Raw genomic sequence first — 19956 nt, 5'->3', positions numbered from 1 at the left:
ACATTATTTTAAAATGCCAGTGTGAAAAGATAACATCTACCTTTTTATTAATATCAAGTGGGGGTGGAATTTATTCTATTTCCAATCTAAATAATTCTCTTAGCTAATCCCCATTGTCAGGGCAGAGGTGAAATGATGATATGGTGTTCCATTGTCATTCAGGAATTAGGCATTACCATTATGACCAAAAAAATCCTAGTTTTTTTTTTTCTTGTGTGTGTGTGTGTGTGTGTTTGCCCTAGCATTACTCAAAATAGGCTTTATGACTCTAAAATGAGAATCTCAAGAGTTGGTGTCCACTCTGGATGGTGGAGTGTAGTCAGGCTGCAAACTTCCCACAGGGCCACACTAATCCCCCAGAAGATGTAGCTCAACTCTTGCTGCAGCCTCGCACAGCTCCCCGTTCCCTTCTCCCCTTTGCTGTCTACTTTTAGTGCTCCTTTTGAGAGGTCTTTTCTGTGTGATCTGCTACAAGCAGACACTACATAGAACAATCAAGCAACAAATATTTACTTTGCAACTACAAAACAGAAAAATGTCGCTAAGTTTATCATGCAGTATGGTTTTCAAATCAGTGATGGACTTTGCTATGACTTAACTATTCCCCTTTCACTCTCTCTCACACACTTTAATAATATTTCTACAATGAAATCAACCCATAGTAATATAAATACTGATACATGGGACAAACAGATTCATTAGGTTTCCATAACTGAGAAGCCTTTTTTAATCCCTGTTAAAATGTAGAAAGGATGAGAGGTAATTGATATGCTGCTGTGTCAATTGTTTCTATAGCAGCTGCCTAAAGAGGATTTTCTTAACTGTCAAGGCACACACTCAAATATGAGCATTATTCCACTATTAGCTGATGCTCTGTCCTATGTCTAAAGATTTACTATGGAAATATATTCTGCCATCAAACATAAGTCAGTTTGAAATTCCTTTGCAGCACTATAGCACTTGTCTAACACTGCAAAAACTTCATGCTATAAATTAGACCCTTTAATTTAATAGCTGGTCAGTGGCTCCTGTATAAAGTATTATTGTCATGCTCATCAACATTGTCAATCGCGTTGAATACCTGCTATGTCCATGATAACTATTTTGTGCCAAGCTATACAAATTTCCAGAAAACATTGTTTCTGAATAAAGACTAATGGTTGGTCTTCTATGTCCTTGTGCTAACTGAATGGAAACACACCCAGGGAATGAAGAAAAGGCATCTGACCTGCATTTAGCAACTTGTACCAAGCGCTATTCTAAATTATTCGTATGCATTATAAATTATTCTTTATAGTAACCCTAGGATATGGACCTTAATAAACACTTATTACAGTTGAAGTTGAGTTCAGAGATTTAACATAATTAGCCCAAGATTACATTGTAAACAGAAAGTAATAAGGTCCAGACTTGACATAAACCCAAAAGTTGAATTTTTCCAAATATGGTAGTTTCGGCAATTGATACTAAACTCTCAGTAAGATCTGGGAATCTCAACCTCAATCAATAACATCTCTTTAAGATGTTATTTAATTCATCTTTATATTTTATGAATCGCCTATGAATCCTGAGCAAATTTTGTAAGTTTGTAAGTTTTGTAAAACTCACTAATTCACAACTAAAAATAACTATGCAAAGTTTAGTTTGCAAATTGAAACCTAAAAAAATACATTTGAAATTACTGAGTTTTTTAAAGAAAAATTCCAACATCACTTTGTTCAATCACCTTATTCTATAAATATGAAAACTGCATTTCAAGGGTTACAAATAACTTTTTTGCAAACACTATCTGTGAAGGACATTGTGGTTTTCAAATCCGGAGGACATGCATACTTGGTTCACTTAATTAAGCAATGTAATTGTTCAATTCATATTTGTTCTGGCTTTTCCATAGATAGAACTGCATCATCCTAAGTGTTAGGAGAAGTGGTATAACTATACTTGATATATGTAGTCTTAGGGGGCAAGGAAGATGGAAAAAGAAGAGCAGGCTGTATTTCCCAGGACAACTCTGAGAGATTAAACTGGCACACAGATCTCTAAATAATCTGGTCTCTACCTATTGCTTTTCATTTCCCTCTTTTGAACTCCTATTAGCTGACATAGCCCCACTGCCTAAAGCACGACATAGCGTACAATAAGAGTTTAATAAATATTTGTCTTCTATGCCAATTAACAAGACAGCATAGATTTCAAGGCCCAGCCTAAATTATGCCAAGAAAATTATAAAAATAATTTCTGAAACTTTATTGTTAACTTCCCCTTTCTGCACTGAAGTTTGTTGTGTACCTCAAGGTATTCTCTATTCAGTCATGGAAATTATGGAAAAGATTGAATTATATGCTTTTTTTGGTAAATATACAACACCTCACTGAAAACTCTCGTGGCTATACCTTAGACAACCACTCTGAGATATAGGCATAATTTTGAATCTTTGTTTCTTTATTCCAGGTTAAATGACTACTAAGTTGTATATGTCACTTTGCTGAAAGAAATGGGCATGTATTACTCTCCTAGGGAAAATTATCCTGCTAAGAATTTATATATCAAACTATGCACCAGCTAATTCAGTGAAGTTTTCCTATTTTACCCTCTACACTTATTGAAAGTGTTCACCATGTGCCATCAAACAGGACACTGGTTGGTTGCAAAAGCATCTGAGGCTTCTAAAGGCAAAGTTTCCAGGTCTTTTGGGAAGTTCATAATATTTATCAATCAAATAAGCGGTAAGCTTCTCAGTTCTCCTCTCCCAAAGAACTCAGTCAGTTGAGTTTGTATTCCACCTTCTCCTTTTTAGCCACAGCTTATCCTAGTGTTGCTCATATTTACTAAAAAAAGAAAAGAAAGAAAGGAGGGAGGGGAGGAAGAAGGGGGGGAGGAGGGAGGAAGGGGTAAAGAAGGAAAGTAAGAACAATGAGCATTGTAGCTACAGGTCACGTCCAATAACTGCGCAGCGAGGGTCTCTCCACTGCTAGAGCAAAATTGCTCTCTGATGCTGAGAGGGCATGGCCCACTGGTCATCTGCCCCTTCTACAGCTGGCCGGCCACAAGTGACCAGTCATCCCATGGGACACCTGAGAAACTGTGGTTCCCAGAGCCTTCATCTGGTGCCTCTGAGTCAGCAGGTCTGAGATCGGGGAGCCTGCCGTCTGCATTGTCACAGCGCTTGAGCCAGCACCTTATCACTGGGAGGCTGGTTAAATGCCGGTTACTCTACCCTTGAGTTTCTCATTCAGTAAAGTCTGGGGTAAGTAGGTTGGGCCTAAGAACTTGCATTTCCAACAAGCTTCCATGTGACACCTGAAAACCACACTTTGAGAACAGTTTTACTGGATACCTCTTGTAACCAGGCAAGTTCATAAGAAACATCTACTACACATTTCTGGAAAACAATCAGTGAAATTACGTTTTCTGTTCATTAGAACCTTGCAATTAACTATTCCTTAAGGTGGCACCCAATGATTTTGTGTGAGCCAAACAACAGATTCGAACACTCCACTGTGACCTGTATGCAGAGACATACAGAGGAGAACGCCAAATCAACTGCTGTGCTTTCCCGAGGTGAAAAGAGTCGTCTAACCCACGTAGAGACAGTCGATCCTGCCTGGGTTGGACACTACAGAGTTAATACCACGACAAGGCAGGACGGCAACAGCTATCAAGAGAACACATGAGGCCTTCAAGTCCGTATTCCTGGGTCAGACTCAGAACTCTGCTATGTCACCACGTAGCACCTAGTGGAATGAACAAGAGCTAATTTTTCAAAGCTGATCCCGGCACGCCTATTACTTAGAGATCCAAATTGGGCCATCGGGGCTTCAGGAATGGTGCTGCGCAGCTTGATCCTGCCACTATAAACTCGGGCCAGTTGCATCACTACTTTCCATGAGGAATTTAAGGGGTGTGACTGCATCCTTTCCAACCCTGCATTCCACATGTGACAAAACCGATCCAGCTGTTTGTCTGAAAGAAATTCCTTGCTGTCCTTAAAAATTAAAGAGCAAGTGGATATCCGTCCCCCAGGGGCACGTCTCCAGCTGGAACCTGGTACAGGCAGTTGCGAAACAGAGACAGTGCCCTGGAGAGCATCTGCTTTGGAATTCTTACCTCGCCATAGGGGGGTTAGCCCCATCTTGCTTTTTGAAATGGCAGATTCTGGATGGAGGGTGCTGGCTTGGCCCAAAGCTCTTGAGAAGTGTTCATCCACTACTGACCCAATGTCTCCCTGGAAATAAGTGAAAAGGACACAGCGAGAGTTAAGGTACTCCATCTCGGCAGGCTGGTCTTTCTCCTCCTCCTCCTCCTCCTCCTCCTCATCCTCCTCCTCCTCTTGTTTGCTGGGAAGGGTGACTTCCAGAGAGTCCTGCATCTTGCTGTATACCGCTAACTTCTTCTGGGATGGAATAAACAAAACACAGTATCAAAGACCAGTTTGTAAGAAAGCATCAACTAGTTAACGTTTCACTTAAAAAAAAGAGAATCTAAATATTAACACATGCTTGCAAAATGATTCTTCATCTGCTTTACTGCGTCTTTCCCCTCCCCAAGCCTGTTTTCTCCTTCCTACCCTAAAAAAAAGTCTGTTATTTTTAATTTGGTAAAAGAAAAAAAAAACATTCTGAGAGTATATTTACAGTGTGTGTAAGAGGTTTGTTCTTTAAAAATCTAGGTATACCAAAAGGACCGTGCTTTTATTGTTTAAGTGATAAATCCCTCCCAATTTCTCTTTCCATCTTCTATTTTAAAGATTAAGGTACAGAACTGTTAGAGTCGGGATGGAAATAGGAGGCTTGACTGTCTGGGGGAGGAGTAGAGAAGAAAAGAGCTTCTCACAAATGAAATAAGCTAAAATAAAAATAGGAATGTAGCATCTTATGAAAGGACTTGGCAGATGTGCCAAACTCATTTCTCAAAAATCAAACTAAAATGACAAAATAAGTCTGTGTGAAGATTCATTTTGCATGGAACATATTTTACAGATGTTCCACTTACCACCATTATCATAGAGGAGGGGAAAAGGTATTATTATGGTTCACTGCAAATAATGTAAAATACGAACAATGTAAGTGTGACATCCAAATACAAGTAACAAAGGTTTGATAATTTTCGACTAATTTTACATTGTGAACATGGCTGTAATAATAATAAATATATGCCAAACATGTTTGTAAAACTTCATGCCTACTGCCTTCTTTAAGCTCTAGAATTCTACATCATGGCTGCTACTACTATCCATGTTTTTAGAATGAGCAAAGTAAGTGACCGAGAAGTGGAGTGACTTGCCAAAAGTCTTAGGGTATGTAAGTGTTGGAGCCAGAAGCACATAAAAATATGCAGAGGCACAAGTGTGTGATTGTGAGAAAAAAAGGAGCGGAAGGGTATCTAGTGTGCATCAACAATTGATGTTATGTTTTTTTGTCTTTCTGGGCTGTAAGTTTGTAGCTGTCATTTTCTCATTCCTGCATTGCAATATTTCCAGACACTTTTCATTGCGTGTTATTTTTACAATCAGCAATTTCTATTTGAATTTTATATAAGAATGTTAATTAGTGATCATAAAATTCATGCTAATAGTGAAGTGAGATTTTTATCATCTGTATACCTGGAAAAACCTCATCCTTTCTCATTTTTCTAATTCTGGTGGGGCTGGGGGGGATGTATTCTAGAAAATGAATGTGGAAAGAAAAAAATAATAATTCTAGGATCCTAAATAAACACATAGTTTTATAAATGTTCTCGAAACACAAAGCCCAGACTCATATTGCTAATGGAATTGCTAACTTCGCCCAAATCTATAGTCCCAAATTATAAATGTGTCGTTCAATAAAATTCACCCTTCCCCTCAACAGTAACTATATTCTTGTTCTATTAGGTCTATCCTGAAATGTTCAGGCATGTTACGACTGCTGGTTATTATTTAGGGGCTATTATTTTTAAGCATATGTATTGCTTTTTCTTTAACATGTGTGTCAATATGATTATGACTTGTCGAGGAATAAATAATCCAGTCCTTATGGCTGAATATGCCTTGCTGATAAAAATAAGTGACTGTAATGACTGAGTGCCTATATTTCCTATAATTAAGTAAATATTGGGAATTATTCATCAAATCACAGCAATATTTCTTTGTGTGCATGTGTTGAGGCATTTACTGAATATTTTATCATTTTCACCCACACTGCTGAGTACTCAGGCATGTTAGAATGTATACTAAAATCAGAACGATAGACACAGTATCTTAACTGTCCACAAATCTTCATCATTATCTATGAAACTGACTTCTTTCTGTTAACATTCAGCTCAACATCAGAATGTGAAAGTGTGACTTTGCCTCTAATTGTTTCATTTGTTTAATATTAACTTGTATTCTTTAAAGAGTCCTGCTGTGTTAATTATCCAAAGAAAGACATGGTTTATTTTATCCCAATTAGCAATTAATTCTTAGAAGATATAAAATTAATTAAAGTTGTATATGTGTAAAAGATTTGAAAACCACATTCAAATAGTAGCAATAATAAAAACATCTTAATTTCATTAACTGATGGCATTTGAATTTAATCTATAGATTTTTAATTTATTTAAGATTATATAATTTTCTAAATACTACACAATTTCATGTCATTCTTTTCAAACCAATTGTGGATTAGATACTAATAAACTGATTTAAAATTATATACTTTTCAATGTATGGAATGAAATGAGCAAAATTTGCCATTGTATCAAAACCTTTTTAATCTATTCCCTGAAAATGTATCTTCTGTTATGGAATGCACTTATTTTCTACAATCTTTATATTTCGTTATCAGTAGTAGATATTAATATCAGCCTTTTATACACATATACATATCTATATTTATGTAACTATATGCTAAAATATTCGTTCTTTATATGTGAATACTTGTGACTCTATGAAATTACCCATGTTGACACTTCTAATTTAATATTTTTAGGAAATACTATACAATATATTTTTTTCTTTCTCTCCCACTTTGGTAAGGCTTATCTCTAAGTAATTATATACATTTTCTTGGAAACTCAAAGAAATGGGCTATCCAAGTTACCAGCAGGCAGGGCATAGGATTACCTAACAACCCTTCTTGCACGTGATATAGCTGGATTAATTTTCACAAATATTTAATTATATTAAATATTTATAATACACACAGATAAACATATTTGTACAGGCTTTCATAAATGTATTTAGATCTCACATTCAACATCTCTGATAAAAATAAAAATTCTAAAGTGCCCAAATGACCTGATTGCTCCTGAAAAACTAACACTGAATTTGCATACATTTTGAAAATATGAAGTGTCAATGTAAAGAAAGCACAAAAGCAACATGTAAATAGCAGTTGATACATATGCTGATAGTCACACTATCCTAGTATTTTTCTCCATTGACTCTTAAGGCTAAACGACTTTCTTAACTGTAAATCATGCTTGGCCTTTTTTTAAAACTAAATATACTATTCATGGGCACTTTTGCCATATTCTGTATTCCCATATTCATTTGGAATAAAGCCTCCCTAGAGTGATATTCTCTCCTGAGAATAATACAGAAAATTCTGAACTTTGAGAATAAGCCTCTAATCATTAGCACCTAGACATCAAGGTTTAAAGGCAATCAAGTTCATATCTTCCCAAAGTATACAATCACACACTAAAATTATCCAAATCCCTTAGAAGTAGTTGTGCTTTTCTTAGGAAATCCTGAAGAATTATTAACAAAATAAAGAAGTTATTGAAAGGGACTTCAAAGACTAAGAGTTGATTTCTTTAATGTGCATTGATTGACTCATCCTTCACCACAGCATAATGATATTTCCTCAGGTGAAATTATCGTCAACTCAGGTGAAACAATGAAGGAGTTAACAGTTGAAAAGCTAATGAACAGTGTCAAGGAGTCAGCCTCAGCAGTGCAAACCATAGCCAACCACCTCACAGCCCACCATCAGCACAACAGAAACAAACTCTCACAGGAATGTTCAGGCAAGAGGATTTGTCTAACAAGAGAAAGGCTTCCATGTCAGGAGCCAAATACCACTAACTCCCCAAGGCTTAAGCCTACAAAATGCCAAATGATTACTGTGCATATGTGGAAACTTTTTTCCTAAGGAAACAAAAGTATTTTAATGAATCATTGGATTTTTGGAAACAACTTTTTTAAAAAATGTCTACTAACTATCTTCTCTAAAGGCAAAAATTCTTTCATGTTCAAAAACATGGCTGGAGGCTGAAGGAAGGGCCCACTCACTTTTATGAATGTTCCAGAAGTGTAAAGTCTTAAGTACAGCACACTGTTCTTTGATTATATTTTTCTCAATTTACTTGGATAATAGATTATTTAATGTCTCAGAGAAATGTGAAATTTTGATTCTTAGTCCACTTGGAGGAAGAAGACTCATGTAAGGGAGGGTGGGCTAGGATAAGAAAGATAAGCCACAGACCTTTCATATATTTCATTTCCCTTAGCTCACTTATTTATCAAATTAAAAAATCTAGAAATGTAAACGTATATTGGATTTGTTACCAAATAATGTAGTGTCGTGCGCGCGTGCGCTCGTGTGTGTGTGTGTGTGTGTGTGTGTGTGTGTGTAAAACTGAATTTCTATATCGCTAAAAAGTATCTACCATTTTGCTGGAAATCTTGTTTTGCAAATGTTTTAAATTTTTCAAAACAGACTAAAACTTTGAGGTTCTGTTCCTTTATTTGTTTAACACTAGGGAAGTGCAAACCAAAAAAAAAAAAAAATATATATATATATATATATACACATACACACACACACACACACACACACATATTTACTTAGTATGACTGACTATTTTGGGCACAGCTGCCCCTAAATGATTATGGTCATTGTAAAAAAATAAAATAATTCCCTCCAAGGATGAAAAGTTTCTAGTTTTGAGGATGCTCAAAAAGGAAACTATGCCATGGGCTTAGAATGAATTTCAAAATTTGCATTCCCAAAATGTTTTAAGCAATGATCACATCATACGGGTATGTGTTCTCGTTCAAACTGACTACTTTGAATGAAGCAACAATTTCTGATGTAAATTTCTGGTATGTTTCTATAATCCAGTTACTAGACTTAGAGTATGATTTCATCTTTTAAATTTATCTGTTATTCATCGAATTGTCAATTAACTCCTATTCTGTGTCAGTAATTAGGCCAAGACATGGAGGCACAAAGATCAAAGTCAGTCTCTTTAAACTCAACTCCTAACTAGTTGAGAGAAAAATGTAAGGACAATAGTAAATAAAGGGCCTCTTGATTTATTGATAGGACTAGGTAATCTTAGTTCTCCAAGAAGCTAATAGTCAGAAACTGATAAGCTACAATTATTACCTCCTTAAAAATATCAATTGAAATTGCCTTCTTAAAACGTTGTTTTCTTATTTCTAAAGAAGCCCAGATGGAAAGGGAACATTTGAAAAAGAACTGGAATGGGAAAGAGGGCGTAACCAAAGCTAGTTGCAAGGAGTCTGGGTAAGTTACTGGACCTTGCGGCCCTGAGCTTCCTCCTGTGAAAGTGAGGAATTTTGACTTGATTATCTCAGAGGCCTTGTCCAACTCTATATCCTAATAAGCAACATACTGGAGTTCTAGACAAATTCACACTTAATTTTGTTTCTTACATTGGCTGCCTCCTCTGATTTTGTAGGACACTAGCCAAAAAAACCCTACCGGCTATTGAAGACTAATTCATTTCCAGCCATGGATCAACAATCCCAATTCCTAGGAATTAATTAGTTTTGGTGCTTCCTTCATCTATTTTCATAGGCACAAGCATCCTTCAAGTCGCCCCAGTAAATCCCACCAAGACAACTGTTTCGGAATGTAGTTTTAAAAGGAAAGGCCACCTGTTTACTCTAGGTCATTTTTTTTTCCCCCTTCCCCTCTAGGAAAGTATGAGCCAAGTGAAAAATAGTTCAGTTACCCCAGTTCAGACCACACTTGTAAATGACTGGCATAAATCTGGTATCTACTGGAATACCTATAAATATGGCATTTATGACTCGTTTTTCCAGCAGATGTTTGGGTGCAATGGTCAAAGACACTGTGAGGATCTTCCGAAATGAATAGCTAGTGCAGAAAACCAGCTGCTTAAAGAGGTGCTTTTTGAAAAATTAGGGCAGAGATTTTTTCCAAAATTATTTCCTTCACTATTTTTGCCAGAGTCTAAAACACCATTATTAGAAAATCTTTGTTTCTTGAATGAAAATGTCTTGAGTATATGATACCTTACATGAATTTCTGGATGCATTTCTTTTGAAAATTTTCAACAACTTCCTAGAAACGTGACTTGTGGGAGTGGGAGCCACACAAAGCACACAGGTATTAGAATGGCAGTCTCCTAGCTCACAATTTTCTTTAGGATTTGCCGTAGTAATCATGAGCGTAATATTTTCAATCTCAGAGAAAATTCCTTTTGCACAGAAAGATACAAGACAGAAATATGTACGTGGCCCAGCACCGTTGGCCTTGTACTGCCAGCGATCCCTTTGGAAGTAAAGAGTCACTGGGCACAAGGGCACGATTCTACCCTTTGACTCTACCCTACTGGCCTCACTGCCCTTGGGGTGAATCCCATTCTGCCATCTCCAACTTCACGAGATAGGAGATTATTCTAAGTTACTAGAGGAAGTAGAACTTCCTTGCATGTAACCAAAATAGTGTAAACTGAAATTTCCAAGAAAGTTTACCTTGTCCTAGCATTTGACTTCCTGGAGACCATATCCCCACCATGCATGATTTTATAGGTTTTCAAGCCTGCGCTTACTTGGGTTACTATAATCTCTATTCTGGTTGACTGCCATAGACAACAATTCAGTTTAGTTATTTTAAAGTTTGATTTTCCTCTAGGTTTGAATATTCTGGCTGGAAAGTTATTAGAAGGATACAAATGTGGGGCACTTTCAGCTCCAAAGTTCCTGGTGAAAGTTAATTTGTGTAGTGTGGAATTATAGGGGCTGTTCTTTTTCAAAGAAGTCCTGCATGAATTCTTAGAAATCCACTTAAGTCCTGCTTACAGATGCAAGAAAATTAGATCCTCTAAGTTGACTGAAACTATTTAGGATGTAATTGTATTCTTTCCTCTTAATGAATCTAAACTTATGTTGGAACAGCAATGATAGATGAGGCACTTAAAGCCGACTGTTAATACCAATTCCTATTTTAAAATAAATAAATGTTCACTTGCTGTGTGGACATTCTGTCTCATCAACACTGGATGCAACATGGGTAGCAAAAGCCATTAGCATAATACAAATGCTTGCAAAAGGACTTTGGAATGCTTAAACTAAAAAAGTACACTACCAAGGACTTGGAAAGAATTTCAAACTCCAAGGCCAAAGAATCTACTGCATATTAATCTTCTTTATCAAAAAGTTGATTTGGAGGACTGAAGACAAAAATAAGCCTATTGTGCAATACAAAAAGGTGGGGATTGCATGGCCTGGTAGAAAGATGCTACACTGGGGAGCAAGGACCCGATGCTCCTAATGTTGCCACCAATAAACCTGGCAATTTGTCGCCAGACATTTCAGCCCTATGATCATTCATTTCTCCATATGTAAAAGAAAGGGTTGAAATATGTTTTTCAGGCATATTTTCCTGGTAAACAGAATCTCAGAGGATTCAAAGACCTAATCCAGGTAGCAGAGTCAAGAGAAAGAATTTGCAAAAATAACTCCTTATAAAGTTCTAACAGGACTTCCACTTCAGATTCTAAGCCTACTGTTTAGAAGCTTATAAGCACATCAATCTTAATTCAGATTCACCCAGCAGTCACCTTCAAAGAGGACAGAGCAAATATTATCTAATTTCTATAAAACCTGAAGTGTGATTGCTAGAAACCTGTACGCACCATCAAAACCTGGTGGTTGCTGTTCTCTGCTTTCACTGCCTCATCTATAAAGTATGACAGACATTCTGCAAGCTTTTCTTTAACTATCTTCCTCATGTTAATATTATGAACAGGGATGGGGGGTTAGATAGTAACAGACTGCATTTAAGATGAGAAGTCCACTGGGTATAAAGGGGACCTATGATTTCATATTATTTTCCTCAATTTTTCCTAACACACATTTCAAAAATTTCTCTCTAATCCCTACTGTCACTGTTAAAAGGCAAATGCATTCCCTTCTGCAATGTTCTGCAGTGTCATCAGGCCTTCAGAGCATATGCTGAGAGACTGAGTCAAGGTTCCCTCGAGAAGATCTCAGCATTAGGGTGATGAAGAGATTGGGGGGGGGGGTGTTGAGAGGAGGTGGCACATGTGGACCAGGGAGCTCAGCATCGCTGGGCTTATCCTTTAAAACACACTATAACATTACACACAGCTCTGTAACTTCTAGGAATTCACATGAGGGGCTTCAGGTATATTTACAAATTACTTTTGATTCATTTAGCCCACCAAACACCTAAGTAACACATCACCATGAAACTTGATGTTATATGCAGTCAATTATGTTTTTAAGACACAAAGCTATTTCTTACATGAGATGCATACTATGTATAATAGGAACTAAACTTATAATTTCAAAAGTGCATCTGTGCTTTTAGGGGAGAGGTTAAGAGTGCACATGCCTAGAGTTTGATGATTCCAAAAAATAATTTTCAGCTATATGGTCACAGGTTAAGAAGAAAAATATGCTTATGTTTTTTTTTTTAAAAAAAGACATCATAATGAACCATTTTGAATACTAATTTATAAAGATGCCTGAACTATATAGCTTTGAGAGGAACTATCAATTCAAAGATACATTACTACAACTGAATACAAAAATAACGTTCAACTTTAGTGTTCTCTTGTCTAATATTTTTCTGCTGCTTTTCCTTTTTTCTCTTCATCAAATCAATTTTTTCTAATGCAGTAGAAGTTGTAGTCCTAATTTCTGTCTCCAAGGCAAGATGCTATTAAGGGTCACTTCCCATGTACGGAGAAAACAATCTTCATGGATAATAATGATAAAACCTCATGGAATGCAAAAACAACCAAAATATGTATTCTCGGATGACTGCATTAGGGCCAAGTCAATATTAGTCCCACTTCACCCACGCACCACATAGTCTAAAAATGCTGTCAGCCTGATAAGAATTTCCTGATTTACTCTTTTTTCCAATAAAAAAAAATATAGGTCATCAAAATAAACTCCTGACAGGAAAGAACAGTAGTTACACTATCAAGTCTCTATTTACTGACCAGTTATAGTCAGTTTATTTACTTGATAAAAAAGTAATCTCAAATAAGCCACTTTAGTAAAAGCAACATGAAATTTTCCAAGCACACTTCTCAACTAAGTTCTTAATGTCAACTCAGCCTAACATCTACTGAAACAACACCTACACAAGCCCAGAAAGAACCAGTTCAGGTACAAAAGAAAGCTCATTTCAGTTTTTGGATGGTCCTGGCAAAAACAATGGGATTTGGGGACTGAGTCTCAGGCCTGTTACAAAGTTCAAAAAAGTACTGAATTCTTATTGAAATCTAATTTTATGATTGGTCATTTATCATTTTTCTGACACTGCATTTTATTTTCTAGATCAAAAAGGTATTACAATTATAAGGCCACCTATCCATTCATATTTTAAGGGAATTATTTTCACAACTCTAGAAAATAAACCCTTATTCATAACTTCTACTAGTTCAAGGAATTTTTGAAAGGGAAAAATACCTTTCTGAATGTTCTAGTAAAGTTTGAGTCTGTTGCTCTTCCACATTCCTATTTGTAATTGAAGGCCTCTACCATCCCTGACATGAGGAAAGGAGAGATGGGAAGGGTGGTCCTTTGGAGACAGAGTTCATAAAACACACAGAATTGATTGATTCCAGGGTCTCTGCCTCACTTGCCTGACTTGAACTTAATGATTTTCACCATTACTTATGTCTTTATATTTAAATCCAAAGGAAAACAAACACCACAAACAAAATGATTTAATTTGTCACCCTGACCACAAATTACAAACGGCTTTCAGAGTCCCTCCCCAAAAGTAATCTTTCTCTAAAATGCTGAAGCTGCTGAATATATATATTTTTAATGATAGAAAAAGAAGCTGCTTCCTCTTTTGCCCACGTTTAGTCTTAGTGAAGATCATACTGATTAACAGATAAATCTGGGACTTGAACCTTTCAGATTCAGCTGAAATTCAAAATCTCTAGATTCTACTCAAAAATTACAATTTCTCTCCAAAGAGTAGCGCTATCATTTTACCAAAGAAAAAGAGGTAGAGGAGATATAGAAATGAAGAGGCCAGTTTAATTTAAGAACTGAATGTTTAACCACAAAAAAAAACCACGGTTCCTAAAAAACTAAGTCAACAAAGTCTGTGGATAGTGACTTCCAGTTACCTGATAGGTGTCTCCACGTCAGAAAAAATAATAATAAGTTGTATTCTCTGCCCTATCAAATTGACCCCAGAATCTGGGGACCCTATTTTGGCACACCCGTGCCAGATACATATGGCAAGCAACCTACGTCTTGACACACATTCAGTTGGTGTGGAATTTAATATCAGATGTAGCTAATGCCAAATTCCCAGAGCCCTTTCTATCCCTTCTAAAGGAACTGCATCCTCTCCCGGATTCCCACGTCTTTTAATCCATAACATTCTCGGTCTCTTGACCTGGAGAACACCTCCCGTCCACCCAGTGTTCCAAGACTGCCCCTTCGCAGGGGACACACTTCCAACAAAGGAACTGTAACACCTCTGTTGATGAAACTAAAAGTAAATGAGGAACTTTGGGAGCAATCTCGGTCTGCTAAGTCACAGTCCTCAGAAGAAAACTACAGAGAAGTCCCAGCAGCATTTGATAGACGTTTCAGACCAGACCCGCGCTGCACCACAGAAGTCCCAGAAGATCATTCCATGAGCTCACTGTTCAGGTAGCCGCTCCTGTGTCAGTGACACAGTGGCACATCTCGTCCGCTCAGTCAAAAAAAAAGGACCCCAAAACATTCTACCTTTTTCCAAAGGAATCCAAATATTTGGCTAAAGGCAAGTTTACTCACATCCTGCTAAGACAGATGCCCTTGTAAGCTTCAGAGAACTGAGCCCTAAGTAGCCGGGCGGTCGTGAGAGCCGCCTCTGAGGTCCCGAGCTAACAGCTCAATGAGGTCCCCAGCCAGGTAGAGCTTCACGCCCAACACCCCACCCGTCCACCCTGCTGCTGTCCCTGCCGAAGCCTCTCCTGTCTTCTGACGGCTTTCTGCTCTAGGGCGCTCCCTCGGGTCGCAGAGCATCCTCCGAGCCCCCAGTCCCGGCGGGACGTCGTAAGACCCCCAGGCCGATACTCCAGTGCCCCTCGCCTCCGCCCCCGGCAGGCTGCCGGGTCGGTGACTCACCTGCTGGCCAGGTTGGGACGCCGGGTGGTAGTAGGCTGTGGGGCAGGCTGCAGCTGCCACGGGGTTGGGCAGATACTGGGGCGCTCCATACGGCTGGGGGTGATACATCACCTCCGCACAACTCATGGCAGCCGGGGCAGCGGCGGCCCCCGAGCTGCCGCCGCCGCTGTACGCGCGCGTGAGACGGGCGCTGCCGCCACCGCCGCCGCCCCTGTCGCTTCTCCAGCTGCTACTGCGGCGAAGGCGGGTCCTCGGCGGCCTCGGGCTCCGCGCGCGGCGCGGGATCGGGAGGGGTTGGCAATCAGCGGGAGCCCATACGCGGGCACCTTCATCTTCAGCCCCTCCGGGTGTCCCCTGGCCAGCGCTTATATAGCGGCTCCGGGACGCAGCCGCCCGCCGCGCGGCGGGGGCATGACAGCGCGGGGTTGCAAGGAGGGCAGCGGCGCCCACCGCCGCCCAGCCGCACAGCAGCGCCGGCCCGGGTCCGGCAGCCCTGGGGAGCCGGGGCTCTGCTTTGCATACACACAATGCACGCCCAGGGCTCGTCCTATCACCAGCGCTCCGGGTGGGGCGAGGACCTGGAGGCGGGGGCGGAGGGAAGGTCCCGGAGGGCTCGGGGGGCCCGCGTCGCCTCGCGGACCCTGGTTTCGCGCTCCGCAAAGTTCCCGCTGCCACTCGGGCCTCGACGGGCGGGTCGCCCAGCAGGGGGACCCCGGGGAGGGCCGGCCGCGGATTGGAGCGAAGTTTGAAGCCCTCTCCGCCTCTCGCCCGGGGGTGGGCTGTGGGAGGGGATTGGTATTCGGGAGGTTCCGCAGCCTCTCAACTCCGCGGGTTCCCACCCTGTCCCAGTCACCTGGACGCCTGAGCGAGCGCTTCCCAATTCCGACTAGCTTTTACGGGGCACAAAACCGCAAAAGGCAGGGTCCAGAGAAGGCCAAGTGTACAGAGGGAAAACAGAGCAGGCGCAAAATAAACTTCGGATTTGTTACTTTAAATATGACTGTGAGTGAAAGTTAACTTGAGCGCAAGTGCGCACATGCCAAGAATGCAACTCAGTTCTTTACAAGTAACCTCCACTTTAGGTTTACAACTTCGTGGTCTGACATTCTTTTGGAATGTCGACCTTTTCTGTCTTTTTGAGCCTGATGTCCTAGAGGATACCAACAATCGATTAAAGCTCTTCTGCTACTGTTCACAGGATCATCTACTTGCAAGAGGTTGATAACCCTCTCCACATGAAAAAAAAAAAAACAAAACTTAGTTTGTAGGAATATAATTGTATTGTGATATATTTTGATATAATCAGGCAAAATAGAAAAGAATTACACTTGCTAGGCAAATAAGCAAACTGATCTTTAAGCAATAGGTCTCGTCCAATATATACACGTATCCTCTTTTATGACAAGGAGCAAACTGTTCTATTTTCATAGAAACGTCCCTTGAGGAAAAGTCTGGGTATTGAATGTTATGGACTGAACTGATACACCCCCTGTATCCCCCAAACCCATATGTTAAGTCTTACCCCAAGTGGCAATGTCCCAAGTGGCCTATAAGGAGGCCTATAAGGAGGTAATTAAGGTTAAATGACATCAAAAGAGTAGAACTGTAACCTGGGATTGGTGTGGTGCCTAATAAAAGAGGAAGAGGCATTTGTGATTTTTATGCTGGCTTAGAGGAAAGGCCTGAGGAGGTCTGAGTGAGAACTCCAGGGAGAGAGGCCTCACTGGAAACTAACTTGAACACACCTTGATCTGAGAAAATAAATTTCTGTGGTTTAAGTTAACCAGCCTGTGACATTTTGTTATGTAGCCCTAATATAACACTAGTACAGGTATGCAATATTATTATATAGTTCATCTTTATATAGGCATGTATGTACATATCTATAGCAACCCAGACACATATAGTCACATATATACATACTCATGCTCAGAACACAAACAGAAACAACTGCATAGGAAATCTTTGCTACTACTAACAGCTTTGCTATAATTTGTCCTTTCTTTCATTGAATATTATTTACTTATGAGGGCTTACAAATTTTGCACTTTAAATGTACTTTTTATAGTTGGACTGTATGCCTCTTACTAAGATACACAAGCACTTATTAAAATGTTTATTGCTGCCTTTTCCTGAACTGCCAGCTGTTGTTCAGACCCTTTTTTCCTGTGTTCACATTCATCTATCTGTCTTCTAGCTGGATAACTCTACATAGATGTCCCTTAGGAACCCCGATCATAATGGCATTAATATTTTGTCCACAAGCACAATTTGGACTTCTCTCTCCATCATCACCTCCAATGTTGAGACTCTCACTCTCTGAGTTGTCCAGCTAGAAATCTGGGAACCATCAATCTTCCTTCTCAGAGTCTCCATCTTATCTAGGAAACTACTTATTCCATCGTATTTCTATGCCTTGCCCCCCCCCCCAGTTCTTTATCTCTTTTGCTGTCACACTTAACTCACTCATCATGGCTCAGGTGGGCTCCTGCAGGTAAACCTACCTGATTTTGGGCCCTAATTTCTCATCCATTCCCATTATTTATCCTCCTACTCTTTTCTGGCTCAGCCAAAACAAATCCAATAGAGTAATGTAGAAAGTGCCTCTTTAAAAACTTCCCAGTGAGTACCTCCTCTCTGGAGTCTCACCTCTTTAATCTTCAAATTCTGGCCCTGCCTATGTCACCAGCTCTTGAAGCTGTCCATAGTGCCCCTGAATCGAGACCTCCTTTTCTAGGCAGGAGCTATAATATCATCCACCTCCACTTTTTTCTTTCCACATGAACATAATATCCACACCAATACCCAGCACCTTCCCCATTTGCTAACTCCTTGTTCTTCAAGGAGTCATCTTCCCAAATATCCACTGAAGATCGGTTTTGTAGCTTTCACTCTCAGGGACTCCACTGTTCTCATCATACTCAGACCAACAAGCTGATTTGAAATTGCTGATTTTTTTTTTCCCAAAAAACCCTGACTTTTATTTCTGAATTTCAATCATATAATGTAAAGTTTAATGAACATTCATAGAATAAATAAAATATAAAATGGAGAGGAAAAAAACCATAGAGGATCTTGCCAAATCACAGAGCAGCAAAGCACACATGAAATCAGTGACTGTCAGGAAGGAACATGGCTTCAGACTGTTTAAGGCTTCCTACAGCACGTTATATCAAGAAGGACCTTGTGATATGGGACTATTAGTGCCTTCAGTGAGAAGTGACTGAATTGGGCCACAAAGCTGGTTTGTCACAGCAGATATTTCTCAATATCTCACCTAGCTCCTTGAATGGTATAGTCAAATAGTAATTTATCTGTAGTCTCTGTACCACCGTATGCTTAACGTCTGTGTCCTCCACTAGACCACAGAATATTTATATTGTGAAAAGGCACTGAGGACATATAAAGTCAGAATATAAAGACTAATGAAAATATAAAGTCAGATGTAGATCCAACATACATTTCTGCATGTTCCTATGAAGCGCTGAGCAAATATTTATTGTATGACAAAGATGTAGTTCTTGGATATGATTAAGTGCTGGGTTCAAAGTTCTAGAGATACTTAGCAAAATTTTCCTATATTGCAATATCTTTGTTCTGATAGCTTTCCTCAGTTCCATTTTATACTGATGGACAAAATTGAGAGAATAAGAGATAAATTTTCCCCAGAATTACAATCTAGAAAAAGGATAGGCATAGCAGAGGAAGAAAACATCTATCAAAGATTGAAGTCTTTATTTGTTCTGATAAAACATTGGATGATTCCTATTTAGAGCTAAGGTGGAGTTCTGGTAATTTAGCAAATGTACCCAACTTAAACTAGATAGATGTTTAAGGATTTGGAATGGGAGAGGGTAAAAAAGATAATCTATTCTAAATTATCTTCTTTCATAGATAAGCAAACAGATGGTCCAGTTAAAGTCTCCAAGGGACCTGGAGACAGAACTAAAACCTTGATTCTTGATTCCAGTTCTTTCTACTGATCCCATGATAACAATACATAAACAAACACATGTGTATACTTATATACCTATATATACATTTATATATGCAGAGAAATATGTATAGGCATGCATGCATCTATTCATTTATACCTAAGCAAACACATAAATGCATGCATATATACATGTACACATATTACATATTACATAAATGCATGCATATATACATGTATACATATTTATGTATACACAAATAAGAGACTTATATTAGAGCATTCCTTGATCAACTTGGAATTGCTGGGGGGGAAATGAAGGTCAATTACATGTAAGAAGTAGTGATTCACCCAGGTCAGAGTATGTGATCTGGCTATTGTATACTCATTGTCATGTCTGTTATCCAAAGGTATCACACAATAAAGTAATATTTATTTGGAATAAAATAATAATGGGATAGAACTTGATTATCTGCACTCCTAAGTTAAAATTCCTCAAATTTTAACTTTTTATCATTTTCCTCCTCTTCACATTCCTGCTGGAGTCCCACCTATCTGGTGTTTATCCTCCTACTCCTTTCTGTCCCAACTATTGCTCCAAGAGAATGCCAAAGTGACCTTAAATATCCCCAACTTTTATGAGTCAGGGGTTTACAATCACTACACT

General features: G+C 39.0%; 1 protein-coding gene across 1 annotated transcript in view; it reads right to left on the bottom strand.

Annotated features, from left to right (window-relative positions):
• VGLL3 (vestigial-like family member 3) overlaps positions 1 to 15842 on the bottom strand; it is a 44583-nt gene extending 28741 nt beyond the window's left edge. Inside the window, exons 1-2 of the mRNA XM_004675487.2 lie at positions 15356 to 15842; positions 4108 to 4393 (exon numbers count right to left, since the gene is read on the bottom strand). Of these exons, the coding sequence (XP_004675544.2) occupies positions 4108 to 4393; positions 15356 to 15481 (412 nt within the window). The 5' untranslated portion in view covers positions 15482 to 15842. The remainder of the gene's footprint in view (positions 1 to 4107; positions 4394 to 15355) is intronic.
• Positions 15843 to 19956: the final 4114 nt, after the last annotated feature.

Source organism: Condylura cristata, unplaced genomic scaffold (assembly GCF_000260355.1).
Source record: "Condylura cristata isolate star-nosed mole 26May11 unplaced genomic scaffold, ConCri1.0 scaffold00003, whole genome shotgun sequence".
Lineage (NCBI taxonomy): Eukaryota > Metazoa > Chordata > Mammalia > Eulipotyphla > Talpidae > Condylura > Condylura cristata.
This window is presented reverse-complemented; position numbering and strand designations above follow the sequence as displayed.